This window comes from Pelodiscus sinensis, chromosome 3 (genome assembly GCF_049634645.1).
Source record: "Pelodiscus sinensis isolate JC-2024 chromosome 3, ASM4963464v1, whole genome shotgun sequence".
NCBI classification, from domain to species: Eukaryota; Metazoa; Chordata; order Testudines; family Trionychidae; genus Pelodiscus; species Pelodiscus sinensis.
Window position 1 is genome coordinate 199,085,911 of NC_134713.1, and position 24,020 is coordinate 199,109,930.

The window sequence follows — 24,020 nt, forward strand, 5'->3', positions numbered from 1 at the left end:
GAATCGAAATAAGATACGCAATTTGCGTAGCACAAACTGCATATCTTCTTTCGAGTTTAGGGTGCTGGGTAGATGCACCCTTATTGTGTTTCTGAAAGAGTGAGGAAGAGCCTGTTGCATCTGGTGTAGGTGCTGCAGGTGCAAAGTTAACCTGTTAACTTAGTGAAATGGAAGCTATATCTGACCACAGTAAATGCCTCAGTATCAACTTTGAGTTCTCTAAGTAGGAATATGAAGGGTTAACTGGTTACTGCAGAAAGCACCACCCTTACCAGCATGCTTACTCGGGTACCAGTTAACTGGCTGCCTGGCCAGGTTGGAGCACCCCCTGCATCCATTGCAGGTTGGGGGATGCACCAGCCCAGTTGGTTTGGAGCAGCCCTCCACCCACTGTATAGTCAGCCTGGCGTGGAGCAGTCAGCCCAGGCCGAACACCCCCCTGCCCACGGCATAGTGCAGTGGGCCCAGCCAGGCTGGAGCGGCCCACCTGGCCCCAAAGTGCCATGGGGGGGAGGAGGGCTGGTTAATTTTTTAAACATTATTTTTCATCCCTACTACTAAGCCACGATTCACTCCTTTGAAACCCCTACAGTGGTTTAGGAAGTATTTACCGACTTCCCAAAGGAAACAGACTTGTTTGCTCCTCTACAATTTTTTCTATTCTTTGTTGTTGGTTTTATCCAGTGTCATTCTGTTAATGGCACAATGTTCCAGCCCAATCTGTTAATGTGTAAGCTAGTCCTAGGGACTTCTGGAATGGCGGCTTCAGGAATGAAAAACTAAACTTCTTTTCTGTTGCAGGGTTTCTTGGATAATCAAGCAATAAACCACCAAATTGTTTTGCGCTTGTTGCATTACATCATCCGCCTCATTTGGAGAATGCAGTAATGGATACAGACAAAGAGACATCCTGAGACTGTTCATGTGTCCCCAGAATCCAGCAACACCACGCAGCAGCAGTATCCTTTCCAGATCTTGTATATGCAATTAACTCCTCCTCCTCTTCCTAAGGACGTTGGCTGCATTGGAAGGAGCAGTGGGACTCCGTCTTTGAGAAAAAGATGCATGCAAACTCTCTCATTTTATCTGCTATCCGAGGACAGAGGGTTTTAAAATGGGAAATCACTGGGAACACATCATGGTGGATTTTGGAGACGGACAGCTGAAACCGTTGAGAAGCAGGACTTTGTGAGAGTGGTGTTTACGCTGGTTTGTCTTGAACTTTCAAAAGACTGATATGAAAGGAAAATGATCAAACGTTAGGGAATGATTTTTCATACTCTGTTTTCTGGAAACCTGCAAGTTCATCTTGTATCTATACTGCAGTGGAGTTAACTGAGCCAGCGACTTGCAGAGCTGCCTTGGTTTGTTCTAAAATAACTATGTACAGATGTTTTCCCCCATCAGGGAGGGGCCAGATTCAGAGAATGGGTGCTCTTCCTCCATTCCTAGCCCCCTCATACAAAAAGGGGCAGAATCCTGAATTGAAGCTCATTGAAGAAGTGTGGAAGGACTTGCATCAGCACTCCAGTGATCCTGTAATTCGCTACTACCACTCTAAATTCAATTCTCGTGTGTGTGTGTGTGTGTGTGTCACACACCAGCATGCTTCCTGGAGACTGATTTCAAACTGCAGCTAAATGCACCTGGCACGCTCCCACATGAAACTTCCACCTCTTCCACCCTAGCAGCAGGAATCTCAAAGTTGATCTCAAATTTGCTTAACTGTGAAAGTATGATGCTTCAAAAACCGTACCAAGTCGCCTTCCAAAATGAGTCTGGGTGCAATTGTATGTTCTATAACATATCCCCAGTTTTCAGCATTATGATAGAAAAATAAAATATTTGTATGTGGGTAAAGCAGTCCCTGAGATACTGCAATCTTGCCCAAATATGCCCTATTGCATAACTTCAGAAATTATTTTACACTTACTATTTCACTGTGACTGTTGAGAACCCTAATTGGTATTGCTGGTTTTTGTAATGGTTTGGATTTTTGCTAGAGCTGGTTTTGTACTTAAGGTCTATTGTGAGGAATGTGAGGAACTAACAAATGTTAAGAGCTGAACATGCAGCCTACTGACTGAGTTGCATTGATCTTGAGAGCAACAGTACAATATTTGAATTAGGCATGGGGGGTTAAAAATCCCAAAGTGAACAAATAAATATCCATGGAGAGCCCAAGGAGTGCCATTTTGAAGGGTGTTACAGTTCTAGCAAAACTTCCAATACAACCTGTTACAGTAATACCATTGTAAGGGCACTCGCTGTATGGATACACCGTGAAGAGCTGACTGTAGTCACACAGTAGGTTGGGGGAGGCATCCAGCCTGGAAGAAGTTTTAACTTACCTTGTCTTTAATCTTCCTTCTATAGAGCTTCCTCTACCACGTCCTGGTTCACTGAAGTTATTCCAGAACGCACCATGCTGTGAAACCACAAGTCCTGCGAATTGCATGACTTGCAGACTTGTATTTAAACATAGCAGAATGCATCATTCGGTAACCACTTCAGTGACCCGAGAAGTGCCAAGAGGATTGCACAGAAAGAAACCCTTGTTTTGTTTTGATTTTGAATGCCTCCCCCAGCCTGTTGCGTGGGCACTGTAGCCACAGATCTAGGTTTAAAATGAGTTATTTGTTTTGCAGTTTCCACTGGTGGAGAGGTGAACTACATGATAGCTGCTTTGGGGAGTGCATGGTTCCTACAGATGGTGCAGTGTATTAATGCAGAATTCACCCCAATCTGAGCTTCAGAATTGCATTCTGAATCTGGCTTCCTTTTGTATGTGATGCAGAGAGCTTGCATGATTTGGTTTTCTATTTGCTACAGTCTATTTCCAAATGCCGCATTTTATTTCTGGTTTCACCAGCACCATAGAAAAATATGGTCGCTTTCCTTCCAAACCATTACAGTAGTGAGCTCATCAGCGTATGCCGAGTACCACTGTGTGTGTGAAGTTTTGACAAGTAAACGTGTATGATCTGCACTCAAGCACTTCCCACTGGAGCTGCCTGTGTGGCTGGTGGAGGGACTCCTCTAGACATGGCTCTGTTGCCCAGTTGCATTAATCTACCCGAGACCAGTGAATCCAGAGGACAAAAGCACGCGTTGGTTCTGTAGGCGAAACCTTTCTCCTGGGAGTTGGCCTCACTCCTCAAAGCAGGGGTGGTTTGGTTTGGCTTTTTACTGCTTTAGAGAAATAGTGGTGACTTGCATTGTAGCTGTCATTTCAGGCAGAAATACCATCGTGCTGATGGCAGGCGATCATCTCCATGACAGCATGGCTTTGGATCATACCAAGTACTAGTCCTAAGGGTAGTGGGGGAATTCCTAACCTCCAACATGTAATGAATGGAGCCGGCATAAGTGTAAAAGAGTTCTCACTGCCCTGAAGCCAGAAGGGAGACTAAGACCAGAGGGTCCTTGAGACAATCATGCTCCATTTTGAACATGCCTCCACATCAGAGTCACGCTGCCATTAAAATATTGGGCAGAAATTGGATGTTCCAACACTAGGCATTGCAGTAAACTTTTGCACATTATTGGAACCTAGCCCCGTCTTGGAACTCTGCCCCTGTGCTTTCAGGTGCTAGTCCTGAAACCTCCTCGTCCCACTAGCTGTCATGACACAGAGCTAGTTCTGAAACTTGCAATGTCAGTACATACCTTCTGATCACACCAAAGAATTTTCTGTTTGCAATACTTCTCCCCCTTCCCCTTCACACACACACACACACACACACACACACACACACACACACACACACACACACACACACGCTTCTACAAGTGGAGCACTTTACTTCAGTTCTCTTAAATATAGTGCCCTTTGGAGAGTTGGCATCAGTACTATGTATCTTCTCCCCCTCCCTTCACCTTTCAATAAGGCTCTGCTGGCCCAGAGACTTGGGTGCTTTCTTTGTACATTTACCTCTTGCATGGTAGTGCAACAGGCTTGCCACCACACCATGGCTTCAGACTAGCTTACTATAAGCGTAATGAATGATTGAAAAACAATTCTGTGAATTATATGAACGTTAAAGAACAAGATATTGGCACCATGTGACTTAGACTTCTCTGCACTCTTGTTTATCAAGACGTTTCTGGCAGATGTTTTTACAGTATATGTTTTTAAAAAATAACAAAAGAATCCCGTTGTTTTTGACCATTGAAAACTGGTTTTGTGCTCTGGCAACCTCTCTGCCCTGGTAAATTTGTGGATGGTTGTTGAGATTTAAAGAAAAGTCAATATGACATGGGAAATCGTTATAAAATGTTTGCTACATTGTTAGTGGAGGAATTTCTTTTTAATTCCATATACTCAATCCATGCTCTATCCTGCCAAAACTATTTTATGAAGAATTTTCTTTGGTTGTGGAGAAACCAGATTCAAAATTTTCCTACAAAACTTGTATGATATGGTATTATGCTTTCTCATTCAATAATTGTAAATGTTTGAATATTTATTAGATTAGGGCATCATATTATCCTTATAATCTGAGCCAAATTGTCTGTGTGCAATGTTTTCTTACTATGTCATGTAAAGTTTTGTACAGCATATAAATAAGTAAATTACTGTTTTTCTAGCCCTTTTTTAGAACTGAACTTGGTAAATACTGTAGATTCTTTTTTCTATGTAATTAATGCACTCTACTGTTCCATAATGCTGTAACTTTAGAAATGTTGTATATTTATTTTCTGCTATTTAAGTTTCTGTAAAGTTTTTAATGAATTTTACTGGTATATATGGAATTAGTGATTGATCAGTTTAGAGCACTGTCTTCTAATTCAGTGCAGTCAATAAGATTTAGTTACGGAGTAAAATGTTCAAAAGTGCCTAAGTGACTTAGATGTGTCACAGCCTAACTCGCGTTTGAAACTTGGACTTAGGACCCTGAGTCTCACCGAAAGGCAAGAGGACTTTGGTTTCTCTCAATGTTATCCATCACTTATAACCCCCTTTTGGCCATTTAACTTTCTGGGCACAATGATTCAGCACAGTCTATAGAGGCAGAGATTTGAAGTAAAATACGACATGGAGGTGCAAACTGGGTCAGACACCAAAGCCCCATCTACACACTCTTTGTAGTTTAGAGCGTTAGTTCATTACAAGTAACCTTATCCCTCTAAGCAAAACATCATCCCAAGGGTCCACTGGCCATTTATTCAAACATACGATTAAACTGTGGTGCTGGGCTCTCAGTTCATCGCTTTTTCAAGAACAATACGCTGTGCCAATCCACTGCCTTCCGATCTCACCATCCATGTGCGCATGCTGAACCGGCTGCCTCGCTGCGTTGTTTCATCTGGCTGACCATTGGAATTGTGCTGTAGATTTCAGTTCGACAACTTGACAGTGCTTCCTGTGAACGCAATAATAACCATGTTTAGGATATTGAACACCTGTCCTTCACCCTCGGTTTACATAGTGCAGGACCTGACTGTTACCTCGGCAACAAGAAGCCCTTGTAAGTTACGTATAGAACAACTTTCTACTTTGATTTCTCAAGTAAACTTTGCATCCTGGTTTCAAGACCACTCATTACTGTATCAAAGCTCCTTATCAGGTACAACCAAGCAAAGCACTGATTGTGTACTGATTAATCACTAACTTGTTTCATAGGACCCAGCATATGTAGCATTTTATTGCAATTTCCCTGCCTGGCTTGTGGTTTGCACTGATGAATTTTTGACAGGGTCATTGCCACTTGACTTGTGCAATATGCTGTACATAGCTACAGAGCTTTTTAAAGATGCAATCTTATGTTCTTAATAATGAATTTTATATAAATAAAACTTTCATCTATTTGTGCTGTGTTACTTGGCTCAAATTCAAAATGGCGCGCTCTTCTGAGATGAGACAGCATAGTAGATGGGTTTTAATGCTCTCTCACCCTTGCCCGGTTATGGACCTGTGCAAGTACCACTCGCTTTTACAGGCATGTCTAGCTGTGAATTAACCATTTTCCATGTCCTGTATTCAGAATGGGGTTTGGAAGAGCACTCTTTCAGACGTACACCCGGAGTGCCTTTTGTTAACGGTTCCGTGGTGTGCACTGAATTCCTCCTGTGGTCTCTGGCCACTGACCACTGGCTGAGGAGACAGCAGTGTGCTCTCCCTCTCCCAGCCACGTTCTGTCCATGTCGCACAAGTAACACGGGGTGCGGCTGGAGAACAAGCACCTCTGTTTTGTGAAAACTGGCGGCTTTGAAATGATTCGGTTCCAGGGCAGAAGAAAGGGAGACCCTAGCCCCTCCCACACCTGCCATCTAGTATTTCGGTTTCGACAAACCGGGCATCCCTGACCACGTTTGGCGAGCTGGCTGCAAACAGCGGCTTCCCCCCACACGTTAGGACCTGCAGCGTGGCGTGGGAGGGGGAGCTGCCTGAGGGGAGCTCGGTGGGAGTTGGATCAGCCTACAAGAGATGGGGCACCTATTGCATGCAGGGCACTCGTGGTACAGGCGCTATGGCTGCCCGGGAGCCCAAAATAATACAAAGGGGCTCGTACAATGAGCAAGCTGGGCAGATGACAGTGGGATTCGACTTGGAAGTCAAACGCAGCCGTGGGACGCACAGCCTGCATGTCAGGGAGAGCCCCACAGCCCCTGTGTCCAGCGCGCCGGGAGCTCTGCTGCTATCAGGGCTCCAGGGCACAACCCCAGGGCGCCGGGACATGCCTCACCCCCGCCCCTGGAGCTCTCGGGGGCCGCACTCGAGCTGGGAGCGACTCCAGGGGGGTCCTTGGTGGGTGGGCGTTGCTGGCCAGGCCTGCGATGACGCTGCGGGACCCTCAGCTCACAGGACGCTCTTAGGGACCTGGGGCGCCGGGGCAGGACCGGGAACCCCAAACTGGCCCCGAGCTGCTTGTCCAGGCGGGTCTGAACCCCTGCGATGAGGGGCAGGCCCCAGCCTCCCCCCAGAACGGACGCTGCTCCCGCCGGCCAACCTGACTCTCACTGCACCCAGCCCTGTGGCCGATGCAGGCTGTGCTGGCCCCTCCCCTCCTCCCGGCTCAGCGGCCCTTGGCTGGGGCGCGCCCGCCGCAGGGCGTTCTAGGCCCTGGCTGTCCTTCGAGAGGCGGCTCCATGCCTCCCTCCCGCCCTGCAGCCGCTGCGTGTGCGACGGGCCCCATTTCCCCGCGGCAAGAGGCACGGATCCGCCCGGCAGGGACGGTGCTGGGCCTGCGGCCCGTTTGCTCCTGCCAACTAGTCAAATGATGCCGACCTGCTCCCCCCCACAAGCCCCCCAGCCATGGCTGCCCCCACCCAGCAGGCGCGTGGAGCTGGGACGGCCCCGAGGTGGCCATTGCCAGCACCCCGTGTGGCCCAGGAGAGCCCCCAGGCAGACACACGCTCTCCGGCAGGGCCACTCCACTCTGGGAGCCCCGGGGGCCACAGGGATACGCACGGCCCATGCCGAGGGCAGCAACTTAGGTGTGGCTGCATCGAGATGCAAATCTATGCAAATAGCTTCCTTCACTCTCCGGGCATGAAAACAAAGACGTAGGTGAGACGAGCCGGCCCCACGTACGGCAGGTCTGCTGCCGGTAATACAATGCCACAGTTACCCCATTTCCACCGCGAGGACAGCACGTCGAATGCGCGACAGGCCAGGAACGTCACTACCACACCCACGGCCACAGCTGCCCATTCTATTGGCCACGTCTTTGGTTTGGCTCCGGGCGCGTAGTGAGCCCCGCGGAAACCCAAACCGCCGCCTGGCAAGTCGCCCTGTGCCGCAGCCTGGGGCTTCGCGACCCCCCAGCCCATGGCTCCGTGCCACCTGGGCAGCCCCCCGTCCTGAGTGGGGCTCCCAGACCGTTGGGGGAAAACCGTGAATTTTAAAGGGGGGGGGGGCGCGTTTCTTTGCCTTCTGGAGCTGAGCGCTTAAGCCCATGTCCCCAGGGTTGGCCCCACCGCCCCACGCCGGGACTAACGCCGAGATCCCCCCCCCCTCCTGGAATCCAGGCGCTTGGGGCCAAGTAGCAACCACTAAGGCTCAGCTCCTGAGTTGGCAACACCGGGGCCCCGCCGTGCGCGACAGCGAGCCCTGAGGCCACCGAAAAGGGCCTCTCTGGCCAGCAGCGAAAGTCCGGGCTGGCTGAAGCCGTCCCCAAAGGCGGGGGGGGGGGGCTTGCTGCTGACTTCAGCAGGGCCAGAGATTTCGCACGTCCCCTCCAGAGAAGCAGACCCCCAGGGCAAGTCATTTCCTCTGCACTGGGGCCTCTGCAAGGCTCCCTGAGCGGCTCGCGGCTCGGCCTCTTGCAAGGAGAGCGGGAGGGAGAAGGCCGGGGCTGGCTCTGCCCAAGCCTGTAAAACCAGGGTGAACAAGGAGCGAGTGCTGCTGCGCTCAGCCAGACAGGTCAGGCAGCAGCCAGACACCGCCCCCAGCTCGCTCCCCACCTGCCAGAACGAGCCTGCTGGAAATCAGGGCATCCCACAATCCCACAGGCCACCCTTCCGCTGGGGGCAGGGAGCCCAGGTGGGAGGGTGCGAGTTCCGTGCCGGCCTGGCCCCGGGACACAGCCAGGCGCAGCCCCCTGGAGACGCGGGGGGACCAGACCGAGCGTGCAGATGCTGCGCAGATGTGGGCAAGGGCAGCGGATCCCCAGCTGTTGAAACGGGAAATGATTCCCACGTTCCGTGGCCAAGTGCCAGGGCAGGGGCGGGAAAAGTTGGCAAATCAAATCATTTTGTTTGTGATTGTGTCAAACATCTACAGAGGCAAAAGCTCCCTGCGCTTCCCAGCCAGCTCTGCCCAGGGCACGGCTGCCCTGCTCTGCACGGCCACGTCTGCTCTGCACGGCCAGGTCACGGCTCTGCACAGCCACGTCTGCTCTGCACAGCCGGGTCGCCGCTCTGCACGGCCAGGTCGCTGCTCTGCACGGCCACGTCTGCTCTGCACAGCCGGGTCGCCGCTCTGCACGGCCAGGTCGCTGCTCTGCACGGCCACGTCTGCTCTGCACGGCCAGGTCATGGCTCTGCACGGCCACGTCTGCTCTGCACAGCCGGGTCGCCGCTCTGCATGGCCAGGTCACGGCTCTGCACGGCCACGTCTGCTCTGCACGGCCAGGTCGCTGCTCTGCACGGCCACGTCTGCTCTGCACGGCCAGGTCACGGCTCTGCACGGCCACGTCTGCTCTGCACGGCCGGGTCGCTGCTCTGCACGGCCACGTCTGCTCTGCACGGCCAGGTCGCTGCTCTGCACGGCCACGTCTGCTCTGCACAGCGGGGTCGCCGCTCTGCACGGCCAGGTCGCTGCTCTGCACGGCCACGTCTGCTCTGCACGGCCAGGTCACGGCTCTGCACGGCCACGTCTGCTCTGCACAGCCGGGTCGCTGCTCTGCACGGCCAGGTCGCTGCTCTGCACGGCCAGGTCACGGCTCTGCACGGCCACGTCTGCTCTGCACAGCCACGTCTGCTCTGCACAGCCAGGTCACGGCTCTGCACGGCCACGTCTGCTCTGCACGGCCACATCTGCTCTGCACAGTCACGTCTGCTCTGCACGGCCAGGTCGCTGCTCTGCACGGCCACGTCTGCTCTGCACAGCCGGGTCGCCGCTCTGCACGGCCAGGTCGCTGCTCTGCACGGCCACGTCTGCTCTGCACGGCCAGGTCACGGCTCTGCACGGCCACGTCTGCTCTGCACGGCCGGGTCGCTGCTCTGCACGGCCACGTCTGCTCTGCACGGCCAGGTCGCTGCTCTGCACGGCCAGGTCGCTGCTCTGCACGGCCACGTCTGCTCTGCATGGCCACATCTGCTCTGCACGGCCAGGTCGCTGCTCTGCACGGCCACGTCTGCTCTGCACGGCCACATCACTGCTCCGTGGCGGCAGCTCCCAGGCAGGCCCAGGCACTCGGCTGCTCTCTCGTGGGTCCAGCAGGCAAGCCCTTGGGCCAGCCTCTCCGAGCCGCCGTTCCCTGGCGGTGCACTAGGGATCGCAGCACTGCCCTGCCCGGGGCTGGCAGGAGAGAGATGGAAGTTTGGGGGGGTGCCGGTACAGGGCCGGGGCCGGCTGTGATGTGTGGGGGCTGGCTGCGCCGTGCGATTCCCACTGACTCACCCGCGTGCATTGGCCCAGCCTGAGCAGGTAACAAGGCTCTTCCCAGAGAGAGACAAAAGAGGAGAGGCGGGACTGTCCCTTGGCCGGGGGCAGGGCCGGGGGCTGCGTCTCAGCTGGGCTGCGGGGAGGGAGGATGTTTTAGATCAAGGAAGGGGGTGAAGCCCCTTCCCCCCAAGAGGACTAAGGCTCGGGGATGTCAGCCTGCCTCCGACCCTCCCCAGCTCAAGGAGGCAGACGTCCGTAGCGCCCTGTCTCCGGAGAGATCCAGCCAGTCCCCACAACGCCCACAGCGGGGGCCCAGGGCTCCGCCCACCAGCCTGGCGTGAACCCCCCTACCAGCCCCGGCCGTGCGCTTTGACGGGCTTCCTCAGCGCCCGGCTCCTCGCGGCTCCTTCCCTCGCCTCTCCCGGGCCAGGCCTCCAGCGGGCTCCTGAATGAACCCGGCCCGCTTCCGCGGCCTCCGGTGGCATCGCCGCCTCCCCTCTCCCCATGCGGCACGCCAGGGCCCCGCTCGCCCGCCTCCCTCCTTTCATTGGCTGGTGATTTCGGAATGGCATGCCGGGGGAGGGAGCCGATTGGCTGAGCAGGGGTTCTGCGGCGGACGGGCCCGGAGATGCCGGGCTTTGGGGCTAATGGCAGCGACCACCCGGGCTCCTTTTGGGAGGGGCTTGGGCGAGCGGAGGCGGGGCTGGAACACGATGGGGCAGAGCTAACGGTGCCGCCCTGGTGGGCCAGGGCCCACGTCTCTCAGTGGGCCCATGGGGAATACCAGACCCGCACGTGGCGCCGCCGCTGTTACGTAGGCCCGGCCACGGCTACCACGCTCAGGCGGGCGGCGCCTGGAAGGCCATTCCCCATGGCCAGGCTGTGACGCGCATCCCTCGCGGCTCTCCCCGTCCGCCAGGCTGGACGCTGAGCCCCTGGCCAGCCGGGCTCCGGTGTCGGCCCAGGCTGCCGAGGCAAGACGGGCCATGGGGCAGCAGCTCGCTGTGAGGGACCCTGCTTGGCCTCCGCCCCCTGCAGGGCGCCAGGGCCGCCGTGTGCTCCCGGCCCGTGCCCAGGGGCCACCGCTGCCGTCACACTTTGTGGCATCCCTGGCGAGGCTGGGGGAAGGGAAGGAGCCAGCTGGAAGGGCCGGACAGGACGCCAACGCCTAGAAGCAGCCCAGGTTCCTTCCCTGTTAAGCAGCGAACACCAGGGGAGGGAGGTCGCGCCGCCCCCTGCCCTGCAATGCAACGAGATCTCGTGCTGCTCCTGCCCCAGAAGGGGTATGGCGGAGCCGGGGAGGTGGTGGAGCCATGGCAGTTCCCAGGGGTAGGGCACTCCCAGCACCCCTCACTCAGCACTGGAGGAACCCCACAGGGGAACCCCCCGTCACACCGAGGCAGATGGCTAGAAATGCGACCGACGGGGACCAAAGGCCGAGAGCAGGTGGGATGAGCCTGGACCCGTATGAGCTCGAGGGCTGAGCTAAGAGCAGAGGGCCGAAGTCACCAATGTGCTTTTAGACCACGAGGTTCCCCTCTGCTGCCAGTGCCGCGCCGTGTCAGTCGGACGCATCGGCCGCCCTCGCGCTCAGTGCTCCTGCCAGGAGGTAACCGGGACTCCGCACACGGCTGCAGACGCGCAGCGCGGCTGATGGGGACCAGGCAGCTGGAGAACGGCAGGAATCTGCAGCAAACGGAAGCCAACGAGGTCACCTCGCTCATTTCTCCGCAGCAAGCGAGACGCTGCAGCTGGGACGCTGAGAAGCAAACACCCAGCCGCTGCGTTTTGTTTCCCTCCGAACAAAGGGGGAAAAGCCGCCTTTTCCTGCTTCTTCACTCCCGAGGGAGCACAGCTCCCGCCGCCAGCCCTGACCTGTGTCACGGCACTGCCCGGCCATTGTGTCTGCGCCCAGCGCCCCAGCCGCATTGTCCTGCACTTCCCTCCCCGCGGCGTCGCGGCTCGCTGGAAAACCTTCCACGCCGCTGGCAAAGCAGGAGAGCAAGCCCGGCCCGAAGCACCGCGAGGGAAGCAGGGAGACCCGCCCGGCCTGGTGAGCAGCCTTGGGGCTCGCCCACTTCCTCCCCAGCCCGGCACAAACACCTGCCGGGCAGACAGCAGGAGACAAACCAGGGTTCATTTTTCACAGGCGCTTATTGACTTCAGCAAGCGTGGCCTCCGCCCAGGCCGCGGCGCCTCCCCAGGGCCTGCCCCCTGGAAGCAGCCGCGGCAGAAGGAGCGGCTCGGTGGCTGGAAGGCAGGGCAGGCTCCCGCCCCGCCGGGGGGCACAGACTCGAACGGGGGCAGGAAGGGAGGCAGCCGTCTCGGCGCTGGCGGGAGCGTGGGAGGAGGCTGCTCTCCAACATCCGGGCAGGGACGGGGCTGTCGGCGTATCCCTCTGTCAGCGGTGCCAGGCCGGCCCGGGTGCCCACGGGGCGAAGGGCAGGGAGCAGCCGTACTGGGGAGCAGAGCAGAGCTGGGCCCCGGCCCCTGCTGCCGCCGGCTCAGGACGGCCTGCCGAAAAGTGCCGAGAGCCTCCGGTCTCTGAGCACAAAGGGGGCCTCCACGCCACCATCAAAGGCCACGGCGCTGAGCCCCACACGGGCCTGCTGCCAGGGGCAGGGGGCAAAAGGGCCAGTCGCCCCTGGGACCAGCATGAGGCCCAGCGGAGCTCCCTGCTCAGCCGGTCGAAGGGCCCTTCTCTCGGGGGAGACCGGCTGGTCGTGGCTTGTTTTCTTGGGACTTGCGCGCTGTGTTCCTAGCACTGCCTCGCCCGCCTCCTCCTGCTTCCTGACTAGGGCCCGGGGCCTCCCCGAGCCCGCCTGGCTCCAACAGGAGCTGGATCAGGCCCTGGGAGAGCGAGTTTATCCCAGGGGGAGACTTCAGCTTCCTCGCCTTTCCTGGGCCGGCTCCGACTGCTCCCTGGTGCTTGGGCTCCGGGCGCCGCACGAGCCAGTTGTGCAGCGCGTCGCCGCTCCGGGCCGGGCGTGAAGGCGGCACGCGCTGTTGGTGCCAGCCCTGGCCGGCGGGCCTGGGCGGAGCAGAGAAGCCAGGCAGAGGAGTCCGGTGTCTGCGTCAAAGGCAGGTGGGACCCGCGGACCTTTGTGGGGTTGTTTTAGTTCTGGCAAACGAATCAACAGCCGCAGCGGGGACAAAACCCGAGCGCCCGGCTTCCCTCCGCGCCGAGCCAGGCTCGCAACAAACAGCGGAATTACGAAAAATAAACAAGAAACCGGAATCCCGACACACGTCAGAACAGTCCGGTGGCGCCCTAGAGGTTTATGTGGGGAGAAGCTTTCGTGGGTAAAACCCGCTTCATGAGATTCAGGGACTGGAAATCTCAGAGCTTGGGACACACACACACACACACACACACACACACACACACACACACACAAGCACAGAGCTTGGGACACACACACAAACAATCACAGAGCTTGGGACACACACACACACACACACACAAACAATCACAGAGCTTGGGACACACACACACACACACACACACACACACAAACAATCACAGAGCTTGGGACACACACACACAAACAATCACAGAGCTTGGGACACACACACACACACACACACAAACAATCACAGAGCTTGGGACACACACACACACACACACACAAACAATCACAGAGCTTGGGACACACACACACACACACAAACAATCACAGAGCTTGGGACACGGACACACACACACACAATCACAGAGCTTGGGACGGACACACACACACACACACACACAATCACAGAGCTTGGGACACGGACACACACACACACACACACACACCCCCCATCTCTCTCTCTCTCTCCCTTCTTCTGTGATGCTGATCGTGTGTGTATCTCCCCAGCGCTGCGATTTGCGCTCCATGCGTCAGACAAAGCGGATGCCCACCTAAGTCTGTTCATCTTTCGGGCACCACAGGACTCCTCGCTGTTTCTGGGGACACCGACTCACACGGCTCCCCTCAGACGACAGACGCAAGGCCGAGGCTACAGCCATGTCTGCACAAGGAACTTGCAGGGTGCAGCCAAGTTGCACTTCACCAGGCTCCCCCATCTGGCCGGTACCCGTCCGTCTCCAGTCGGCTGCGTCGGCGCCACGCCGTGGGGCAGCGCTCACACCTCTTGGCGCCCTGCCGGCAGAGCCCACGGCGCCGACGTGGCCCGGCCCGCCCGCGAGGTGACGGTGGGTGAGGCTGCACATTTCTGGTCGCCTGACAGAGCGCCACCGCGAGTGCCGTGTGTGCAGAAGGGAAGCCGCGCCGGCGCCCCGAGCGGTGCTGCTGAGGCCCACGCGTGGCCGTGGCCGTGGCCCTCCGGAGCGAGGCGGCTGCCGAGGGCTCTCGTGAAGGCTCCCCGAGGAGACGCCTCGGCGGTAGGGGAAGAGCCGGGGGCCGGCACGAGAGAGGGCATGAAGAGGTCACTCCGGGGTCTGGCGTAAGGCCGGCAGAGGGGAGCTGGGCCCGGGGAAGCCCCGCGCCCCTCACACAACACGGGGGGGAGCTGCCTGCGAGGGGGGAGACAGCACAACAGAACAGCTGCCCTGCCACCTCCGGGCGACCGGTAAGTCTTGGCGCTCTGTCTCCCCCGGGGGCGCCTGTGAAACCCCCCACGGAGCGACTCCACGGCCCCCCGGGAGCAGGCATCTCACACTGCCCCCGGTGCACCAAAAGGGGGGGGCACTGCCTGGAAAAACCAAGCCCCTCCCCCAAATTGGCCCACAGCAAAAGAACACCAGGCTCCCACAAGCCTCCCGAGGCGAAGGTGAGTTTCGCCAGCCGGTAATTGCTCTGCTGTTGCCCAGAGTCAGCGCGCTGGAGCAATTTACATCTGATTAACGGCTGCAGTTCAGGGAGAGTTTCACCCGGCGGCCTCGTAACAGCAGGGGAGAAATTCCCAGCCGCTGGCGTGTGCAGAGCGTGCGGACGTACCCCCAGCTAAGCCAGCGGTTCCCTAATCCCTTGGGCCGTCCAGGCCCCTGCACTGGGCGAGGCACCATGGATTTCACCAGATTTAGCCGCCGTGTTCTCGACTCGCTCCAGCCTTCCCCTCGAAGTCTCTAGCCCAGCGTTCTGCTCTGAGCGCGCAGATCCCCCCCAGTGCCCAGCGCGGACTGGCCCGGGCCCAGCCATCATGCTGTTACTTTTCCGACACCCCCGAGAGTCCATTCCCTCCTCCTTGGAGGTGACCTCCTGGCAGGGACGTAGGCAGGGATCTCATGCGCCCCTGCAGCGGGGAGACCCATCCCTCGCCCCCCCATCACACCTGCACACGGGACCTCGGGACGTCTTGGGTAGCTGCAAGGCCAACGTCCAGCTGCGCCGCACTGTGCAGAGCCCTGCCCTTGGCGACGTCCCCATGACAAAGGCCGGGCGGGAGCAGTGAAGGGCAGATGGGCTGATCCGCTGCACCTCAAGCCAGTTCTGGGGTGCTCTACGCTGGCCCTATGGCACCCCACGCCTGGCTACGAGCACGAGACACATGGCTGGCCAAAGAAGGCAAAAGGGGGGGCCCCTGTACCCGGCTCCTCCTCACACATCAGCACAGGCTGGGGGTTCTAGGGAGCTGACTGCAGGTTCAATCGGCCTTCAGGCCACTCCCAACGGAGGGCGCACAGTGCAACTGTAAACGGTGTCCCCAAGGGGACTGGCTCTTGGCCTGGGGTCATTACCAACGGCCTGGAAGAAATCCTAACGCGATCACTGATAAGAGCCCGCAGGTGACCCCAAAGCCTGGGGCGAGGTAAATCGCGCCGAGCCCGGTCACCGGTCCAGCGTGATCTGGAGGGGTTGGTGAGCTGGGCGCACGTGGCCGTCGATACAACTCAGCCTGAATATGGACAGCTAGGAACAAAGGCCCCGGCCCGACGGGGGTGACTCTACCCAGGAAGCCGTGATGATGGAAAGATCTGGAGTCTCTGTGGGGTCCTCAGCTGACTGTCGGTTCCCAGTGCAGTGCTATGCCCGCGATGCTACTGCAACCCTGGGATGCCTCCACGGGGAATCTTGAGCCGGAGCAGAGAGGCTCCGTGGCCCCCATGTTTCTCACCAGTGTCTCTGACGCAGCGGTGGACTCCTGTGTCCAGGTCTGGTGCCACCACTCCAGCATACGTGGATAAATCGGAGAGGTGCCGAGAAGAGCCACGAGAATGAGTAAAGAATTAGAAAACTTGCCTTAGACCTGGTCTATACTAGAACTGACATGGGTCTAGCTGCAGCTCTCGGCGGGGTGAAAAATCCACAGCCGAGAGAGCCGACAGTGCCAGTGGCAACCATCATGTAGCCAGAGCGAGGTCAGCGGAGGAATTCTTCCCCGGCCCCAGCTACCCGCTCTCGGGGAGGTGGATTTCCCACGCCAGCGCGTGCAGAGCCTCCACTGACGAGCGACACCTGAGCCGCTCTTGCGTCTTCCGTGCAGACATCCCCTCATAGGAGCGCACTCTAGTGAGCTTAACACACGCCCGGGCCAGGGTGACTTGATCACAGTCAATAGCAGCTACCTAGGGAACAACACTCGCTCTTGGGCTCCTCAGTCCGGCAGAGGACGGTCGAACACCAGCCAGCGGCTGGAAGCTCAAACTAGCCAAATTCCGAGGGGGAAGAAGATGCATTTTCACAGCGAGCACCAACAGCCACAGGAACCATCGAACCCTAGAGCCCCAGGGCGGGCAGAGACCTCAGGAGGCATCGAGTCCAGCCCCTGCCCAAAGCAGGACCAACCCGACAATCAGCCCAGCCAGGGCTTGTCAAGCTGGGACTTACACACCTTGAGGGATGGAGACTCCACCCCCTCCCTAGGGACCAATCCCAGTGCTTCCCCACCCGCCTAGGGAAATCGTTTGTCCTAATATCCAACCTAGACCTGCCCCACTGCAACTTGAGCCCATTGCTCCTTGTTCTGCCACCACTGGGAACAGCCTCTCGCCAGCCTCTTCGGACTCCCCTTCAGGGAGTTGCAGGCTGCTCTCAAATCCCCCCTCGCTCTTCTCTTCCGCACACTGAACAAGCCCAAATCCCTCAGCCCCTCCTCGTAGGTCGTGTGCTCCAGCCCCCGAATCATGGTCATTGCCTCCGCTGGCCCCTCTCCAACGCATCCACATCGTTTCTGTAGTGGGAGCCCAGAATTGGCCCAAAGGTCGGGCAGACTCCTCTCCCTGGAAATGTTTAATCCCAGCTGGACAGATTGGAGAGCTCTGCTCTAGGCCCATCTGGGGGCGTCCTCCGCATGCGCGATACAGGAGGGCAGGCAGATGATCGCCACGGCCCCGTCTCAGCTCAGGAACCTGAATTCATGCGAGGGACGGGCCCGGGGTCAGGGATGTCAAAAGGGCTTGGAAAGCATCTTTGCGGAGCAGCCTTAAAGCAAGGAGCGCACTGAACCCGTCCCTGAGCAGGCGGTGCAGGGGGAGGCGTGGGGCCGTTCTTTGGCGTTCCGCAAGGGCCTGTCCCCTCCCGGGGGAAAGCCTGGCCTGGCTTCTGCAGGAGGCTGGACTGGATGGTGGTGACAGGCCTTCCTGGCCTTGAAACGGACCCATGCGGGAAGGCTTTCCCGGGGCGTCCCACCTCCTGTTGAACGGGGGTGGGCTCTGGGCGCAGCACATTGTTAAAACAAGCCCGTTTGTGCCGGTGCTTAGCAGGATGCACGAGCCCGTCGCTGGGACGGCGTCTCCCGCGGGAGCCATTTTCCTGCTCTTTCCGTTGCTGGCGTTCCTCGTTTTCCTGGTGGCCGACGAAAGCCTCGGCACCGTCCCACACACAGAGCCAGCCCCGGCGTGTGTCGCAGCGAGCACCAAGCAGATGGCTCGTCTTCGTCGTCTCGCTCCTACCCACCCACTGGCTGCCTTTGCTTTTCGCTCACCACAAATAATACGTGGCAGGGCGCTGATACAATCAGTTGTGGTTTGGAACAATATTCTCCGGCAGTCACTAAACTACGGCTTTGAAAGATGCCACGGCACGATAAGAGGCCATTGTAAATATTTGTCAAGTGGAGCAGAATTGCTGACCGGGAATGGACGAGATGGCACAACTAGGTGCTTGCAGGAACAAGCGCCCGGCGGCGAAGCTCTGGCTGACAGGTGCCCCGGTACCGTTAGCGTGGCCATTCGGTTCTAAAGGACCCGTCCCGCTGGATGGAACAGGGAGAAAACCAATGGCCAGGACTCAGCAGGAATGAGAGCCCGGGAGGGTGCGGGGATTGGGCGGCGCGTTGGCACAGTGAGGGACGCTGGCTCCTAGCGGACTGGCTCTGTCGACACCCGTGTGCCTCCTGACGCTGCTAAATGCCACTAGAGCCCGGCCGCGGGGAGCCCGGCTCGCTCTGGCAAAGCCGGCGCGGTTGGAAACGTCGCTCTGGCCCTTACTCTAACGCCGCGGTGGCCAGCCCACGAGCCGCTCACCACAGGCGGCCGTTGGCCCGTTGAGGGTGGCTCGCATGCTACAGCGGCTGCTGCTTCAGAACCGCTTGGACGGCCCGGCTCTGCTGGGCCAGGGCCAGGCCCCCGAGCGAGGGCCGGGCAGCGGGTGTGCGTGCACCATGGGCTGAAGGCCTGCCCGGCGTGCGCGTCCTTTCACCGACTAAAACCCAAGGGAAAGAAAGGCGAGGGGGTGACGTGGCGGGGCGCGGCTCAGACCCATGTGTGCCGTCACGGGCCACGTGCCCTGGGGGCCTCACAATGGCCCATTCCCAGCCCGCCTGCAGGCCACAGCCTGAGTGTCTGTGTGCAGCTCCGGCCCTGCGCCGGCCACTCTCCCCACAGGCACCTGCCAGCCCCACAGCAGCCACACTCTGGCTCTGCCCTGCCCTGGCCACCGCTTGTGGGCTGGTCCTAACCCTATCCCGCCACGCGTGGGCTGCACAGAGACGTCAGGAAGGGTTCCAAGCAACTACCTGGGCAAAGCCACATTTACAGACCTAACGCCTACACCAGGGAGTTTGGGGGCAGCCTTTGCTGGAGCCGACTCCCCCACCCCCAGTCTGCCAGCACGACGGCAGCTCCCTGCTCCCTGCTCACGACTTCTCCCAGAGAATACTGTGTACAGATGTGGTCTCCTCACCTCCAAAAAGATATTTTGGCCTTGGAAAGGGTTCAGAAAAGGGCAACTAAAATGATTAGGGGTTTGGAACGGGTCCCATATGAGGAGAGGTTAAAGCGACTGGGACTTTTCAGTTTAGAAAAGAGGAGACTGAGGGGGGATGTGATAGAGGTCTATCAAATCATGAGTGGTGTGGAGAGGGCGGATAAAGAAAAGTTATTTATTAGTTCCCTCAATAGAAGAACTAGAGGACACCAAATGAAATTAATGGGGAGCAGGTTTAAAACTAATAAAAGAAAGTTCTTCTTCACACAGCACACAGTCAACCTGTGGAACTCCTTGCCAGAGGAGGCGGTGAAGGCTAGAACTATAATAGAGTTTAAAGAGAAGCTGGATAAATTCATGGAGGTTAGGTCCATAAAAGGCTATTAGCCAGGGGATAAAATGGTGTCCTTGGCCTCTGTCTGTCAGAGGCTGGAGAGGGATGGCAGGAGACAAATTGCTTGATCGTTGTCTTCGGTCCACCCTCTCTGGGGCACCTGGTGTTGGCCACTGTGGGCAGACAGGATACTGGGCTAGATGGACCTTTGCTCTGACCCCGTCCGGCCGTTCTGATGTTCTCATGTTCTGTTCAGAGGCCCGGGTGAGCTGGTTCCTTTGTCCGGTGGGCGAGAGCGAGCGTGGGTTTTCTGCCCCTTCCTTTCAGAGCCCAGTGGACGGCCACCGCAGACTCCTCTGAGGGGTGCACCTCACCGTCAAGTGCGTTCAGGAAGGGAGGAAGGCGACAGGCAGGCTGGCGAGGAAGGGTCCTGCTCCACCCCCACCCTTGTTGTGTTTGCTAAAAGGCAAATGATTCTGTTCGCTGCTGCCTCAGGACCCTGCGTTCTACCTTGCGTGTCAACCGGGGCAAACACACAAGCCTGTCAGGAACAGGCCTCGTTAACAGCCTCGGCCTGGGCCATCTCGTCCTACGGGGTGTTGCTGCACTTCACGCAGAGGGCTGTTCCAGACACGTCACCGTGACGCGACTGACCGGCGAGTAATTACTTTCAAATGACACCTCCCCAGCCGCATTCGGTCCAATCATTGTGGCAACAGGGCGTAGTGTGAGGACAGGGACGCGTTCCGCCCACGGGGGACCATCGTTCTCGCCTCGTCCTACTCACCTGCTAGCTGGAAGAGACAACGTGGGACTGTGGCATCGCAGTCCACGAATGACCTTTGGCGATCCTGCCTCTTCTCTTTGCCTCGGTCAGTTTTCCCCACCCAGCTCTGGGGCCACATCTTACTACTCAACCCATCGCCAAAAGTCTTTCAGTTCCTTCCGAGACACGTACCACAAGTTTAAAAAGTCACTCTTGGCAAATATGTAAGCTCTGGAACCACGTCTACATTTTACACGCGGTTAAGAGTTGTCACGGGTATTCTCTTCGCTAAAGCGGGAGCTAAAAGTCAATCCCAGATCAGGTGTGTTCAGAAAGAATCACCAATTCATCGGCTTGAACACACGCCCATCGGGCCAGCGTTTGGAACAGGATCCGAGCCAGGTTCCTCTCTCCTCAGCACAGCTGCTGGCTACCTGCCGGTTGTGTCCGTGATGTTCCTGAAGAGGTATCCCTCAAAGAAGTTAACTGGGCTCTCCCGCCAGTTCCATGCAACAGCCACGTGCTGTCTGGACGGCCCTCAGGAGCCTGTCTGGATTTACTTCACCACCTGTGTTTTCCAAAACAAGCTTGCACATGTTGGCTCTCTCTGTTTTCTCTCCCCGGCAAAATACAGTCTTATCTCTCGGCACCATCTTCCACCCAGCCTGCAGCACAGGGCGCATGGCGATGAAGCAATCGCTTAGAATCAAAGTCCTGTTCCTGGCAGTATTTTCTGTTTCCTTGTTCTGACTCAAGTTTGGGGCCAAGGAAACACATCGCCCTAAGTGAAACGGATGCTGTTCAGAATTCAGGCCGGCTCCCCTCCCTCCTTTGAGCAAAACACCACGTTAATTAGCGCTGGCAATTTTAAACATCCAGTTGGAGCGTCATAGAGCAGCGAACCTGGAGCCACTTGCGAGGAAAGGAGCTAGCGCTAATGAGCCATTTCACTCTGACGCACTGGCGAGCGTTCACCATTCAGCACTCCCCTAGCAGAACACAGAGGTGCTGCTCAGCCGAGACACCGTAGCGTCTGCGTTGCACGGCACGCAACCCCTCACTGTGCCGGGAGACGGAGGAGGTCCTTTGCACGGGTTTCTGAGCCTGACAAAGTCTAGATCGCGACTGAGATGAAGCTGGCGGTGCTGCCTTTCGTTAAAGTTGCCTGACCCATCCCATTATAAAACCCTGGGCTTAGCCGCTTATCCCTCTGCCAAACTTTGAAATAGCCCCGCTGGGCATCTGCCAAGGACTGAGACTGCTGAAGACGCCAGCTACCCTCATGCGTGGTGCCGAGAAGGAGGTGGAGAGACAAGCGGCTGGGTTTGCCTATTAAAAACCCATTCTCACAAGTGTCGCATGAAGAATCGCCAGCCTCCCCACACTTTGTAGCAAGGACTTGAACTTTGGGCGGGCGATGGCCCTAGAGCCAGAGATGTACGCTTTGCCGTTCCTACCAGAGAAAATGCCCAAATGTATCTGTATTAGCCACAGAGCTCAGTGCGCACCCAGCTCAAGAGAGGCACGTTAGAGTTTGGCCGGGAACGCTGCCCGTTCGGTCTGCACCATCCTACGTGGGACTGACCGAAACCTGCTCCAGTCAGCACCTGCCCGTAAGGCCAGCCCTCAGGGGTGGGGAACTGGGGCAGGGTCTGATGGCTGGGACGAGAGGGGTGGGGTCGGGAGGAGGAGGAACGAGAGGCGGGGGGCACATGAGAAGAAGGGTCGACAGCCCCCGGACCCGTTCACTGCAGAACATGGACTCCGGCGTCTCTACGTTTCCCGTTGGTCGGTAAAGCTCCGTGGAACCCGATGGCAAAGCACGTCTCTCCCCCTCCTCTCACCGCCAGCCCACAGGTTGCTCCAGTCAGCCTGTGGGGAGACAGCCCTGCCCTGGATCTAAGGATACGGCGACAGCCGGCGTGAGGGGGCGATTTCTAGCTCACCCAGACACGCTTGCGGGGGTCTCAGAAACCCAGCCGCTAACAAGAAGCGAGCAGCTGCAGCAGCGCGGGGGGCAGCAGAGCTGTCGTGCCAAGGACAAACCCACCGGACCCCAGGGGTCTGTAGCCAGGGCAGCCAGCCCATGCTGCTGCTCTGCACAGGTGTGTCCCGGGGGGCAGGGAAGCCCCTCCCCAGCTCAAGCTGTAGGTGTCCCCAAAGATCTGCCCCGCCGAGCATGCAGGGGCGATTTTCGCAGTCCTGCAGGATGGACTTGCTGAGGTTTCCAGTTTCTATTTTAAAAACCCTCCTATTTATTTTGGGTCTGCGCATCCTAAACTCAACACTCCGGTCGTCTGAAGCAGTGGGCCGTGCCCACGAAAGCTCACGATGCCGTCTCCGTGTTCTGTGAGTCTGCACAGTCCAGCCCCCTGCCCAAGGCAGGACCAACCCGACTCAATCAGCCCTGCCAGGGCTTGGTCCAGCCGGGACTGAAACACCCCTAGGGACGGAGACTCCACCCCTCCCTAGGTAACCCAGCCCAGCGCTTCCATCCATGTGGCTCACGTCCTGCAAAGGCCTCTTCTCGCATGGCCCAAGAAACTGGAATGTGGCTAAATCCCGCTCAGCGGCCGGCCCGTTCCCAGGCAGTAGAAGGGCAGCAAGTTTCCGTGCCTGCGCGCACCGTGTCCGACAGAATCCTCCGGCGGCAGCAGGGTGAGCGCTGCGACTCCCGTTTCTGTTTGTTTACGAAAGAGGAAGGGGCCGAAGTTTTGTGATGACTCGCTAGCACTCGGCGGGACTCTCGGCTCCGCTGTCTAAGGGGAAGCTTTTGGTTTCTCTGGGAGACCTTTTCATTGTGCATCCTGTGGGGAAACACTGAGCTGGGGGACAGACGCTCTCTCTTCCGCCTGGCACCGCCGGCCCATCGCCAGTCCGTGCCTGGTTCTAATCACGGTCAGACTCACTGAGCACAAGGGTCATTTCTGGCCAGGCAATCTACACAGCGGCGAACCAGCTGTAATGCCCCCTTGTATCTGCCAGGCCCGCGCACATGGGGCTGCTGTGCCAGCCACTGATGAGTTACACGGGAGGCTGAGAGCTCCTGGCCCCCCATGCCGCAGCTCTGGGGCAGGCCCTCCCCAGACAGCAGGAGCTGCAGGTTCTGGGCCTGGCTGAACCCGGGTTTCTCGCACCCCTGCTGGGCTAGCGGCTTCCCACGCAAGGAAGGGCTCAGCTGCCCGACTCCAAAGGGGATTCATGGCGGTGAGTCCGGAGCCAGGGCAGGCCCCAGGGCCGAGGTTCCTTTGAGGGGGGCGGGGTTCGGCCACAGCTCCCACCTCACCGTTCCCAAGAGCACCGTCCTCAGCCAGCTGCCTCTGCACATCCTGCACACAGATGCCCGACTCTCCTAGGCGGCCGGGGCGGTAGTGTCCCTACGGCTACAACGCTCAGCCTATGCCCCCTTGGGCTCCAGCTAGGGGGCCGGCCCAGGGCTGTGGGATTGGGGCTCGGTGCGACAGCCACACGTGCAAGGTGGCTGCCGGGTTTTTCAGCTTCCTGTAGAACAAATTCGAAGAAGAAGAGTCCGACGGCGCGGGCAGGGCCGGGGCCCCAGGCATTTGGCCAGTCGGCGAGCAAAGCAAAACGCAGCCGCTTCGTGCACAGGCCAAGAGCTCGTGGCGCACACCGTGTCCACCCAGGGAGCAGCCCGCAGGGAGCGTGCGCACGGCAATCGACATCGGGGAGGAAGGGGCAAAGCAAAGAAGCGATATTCAAAGCCCTTGGATTGCACTGAGCTAGGGACAATAGGAGCATCCCTGTCCAGTGGAAAAC

The 24,020-nt window shown here is 57.9% G+C and overlaps 1 protein-coding gene across 23 annotated transcripts in view; it reads left to right on the forward strand.

Annotated features, from left to right (window-relative positions):
• Positions 1 to 5,811, forward strand: part of BCL2L11 (BCL2 like 11) — a 161,683-nt gene extending 155,872 nt beyond the window's left edge. For all 23 annotated transcript variants that reach the window (XM_075925871.1, XM_075925878.1, XM_075925877.1 and 20 more), the window contains one exon: positions 802 to 5,811. Coding sequence is in view for 8 of the 23 variants with exons in the window: in XM_025181517.2 (XP_025037302.1) it covers positions 802 to 888 (87 nt within the window). In the remaining 15 variants the exon portion in view is untranslated. The remainder of the gene's footprint in view (positions 1 to 801) is intronic.
• The last annotated feature ends 18,209 nt before the right edge of the window (positions 5,812 to 24,020 follow it).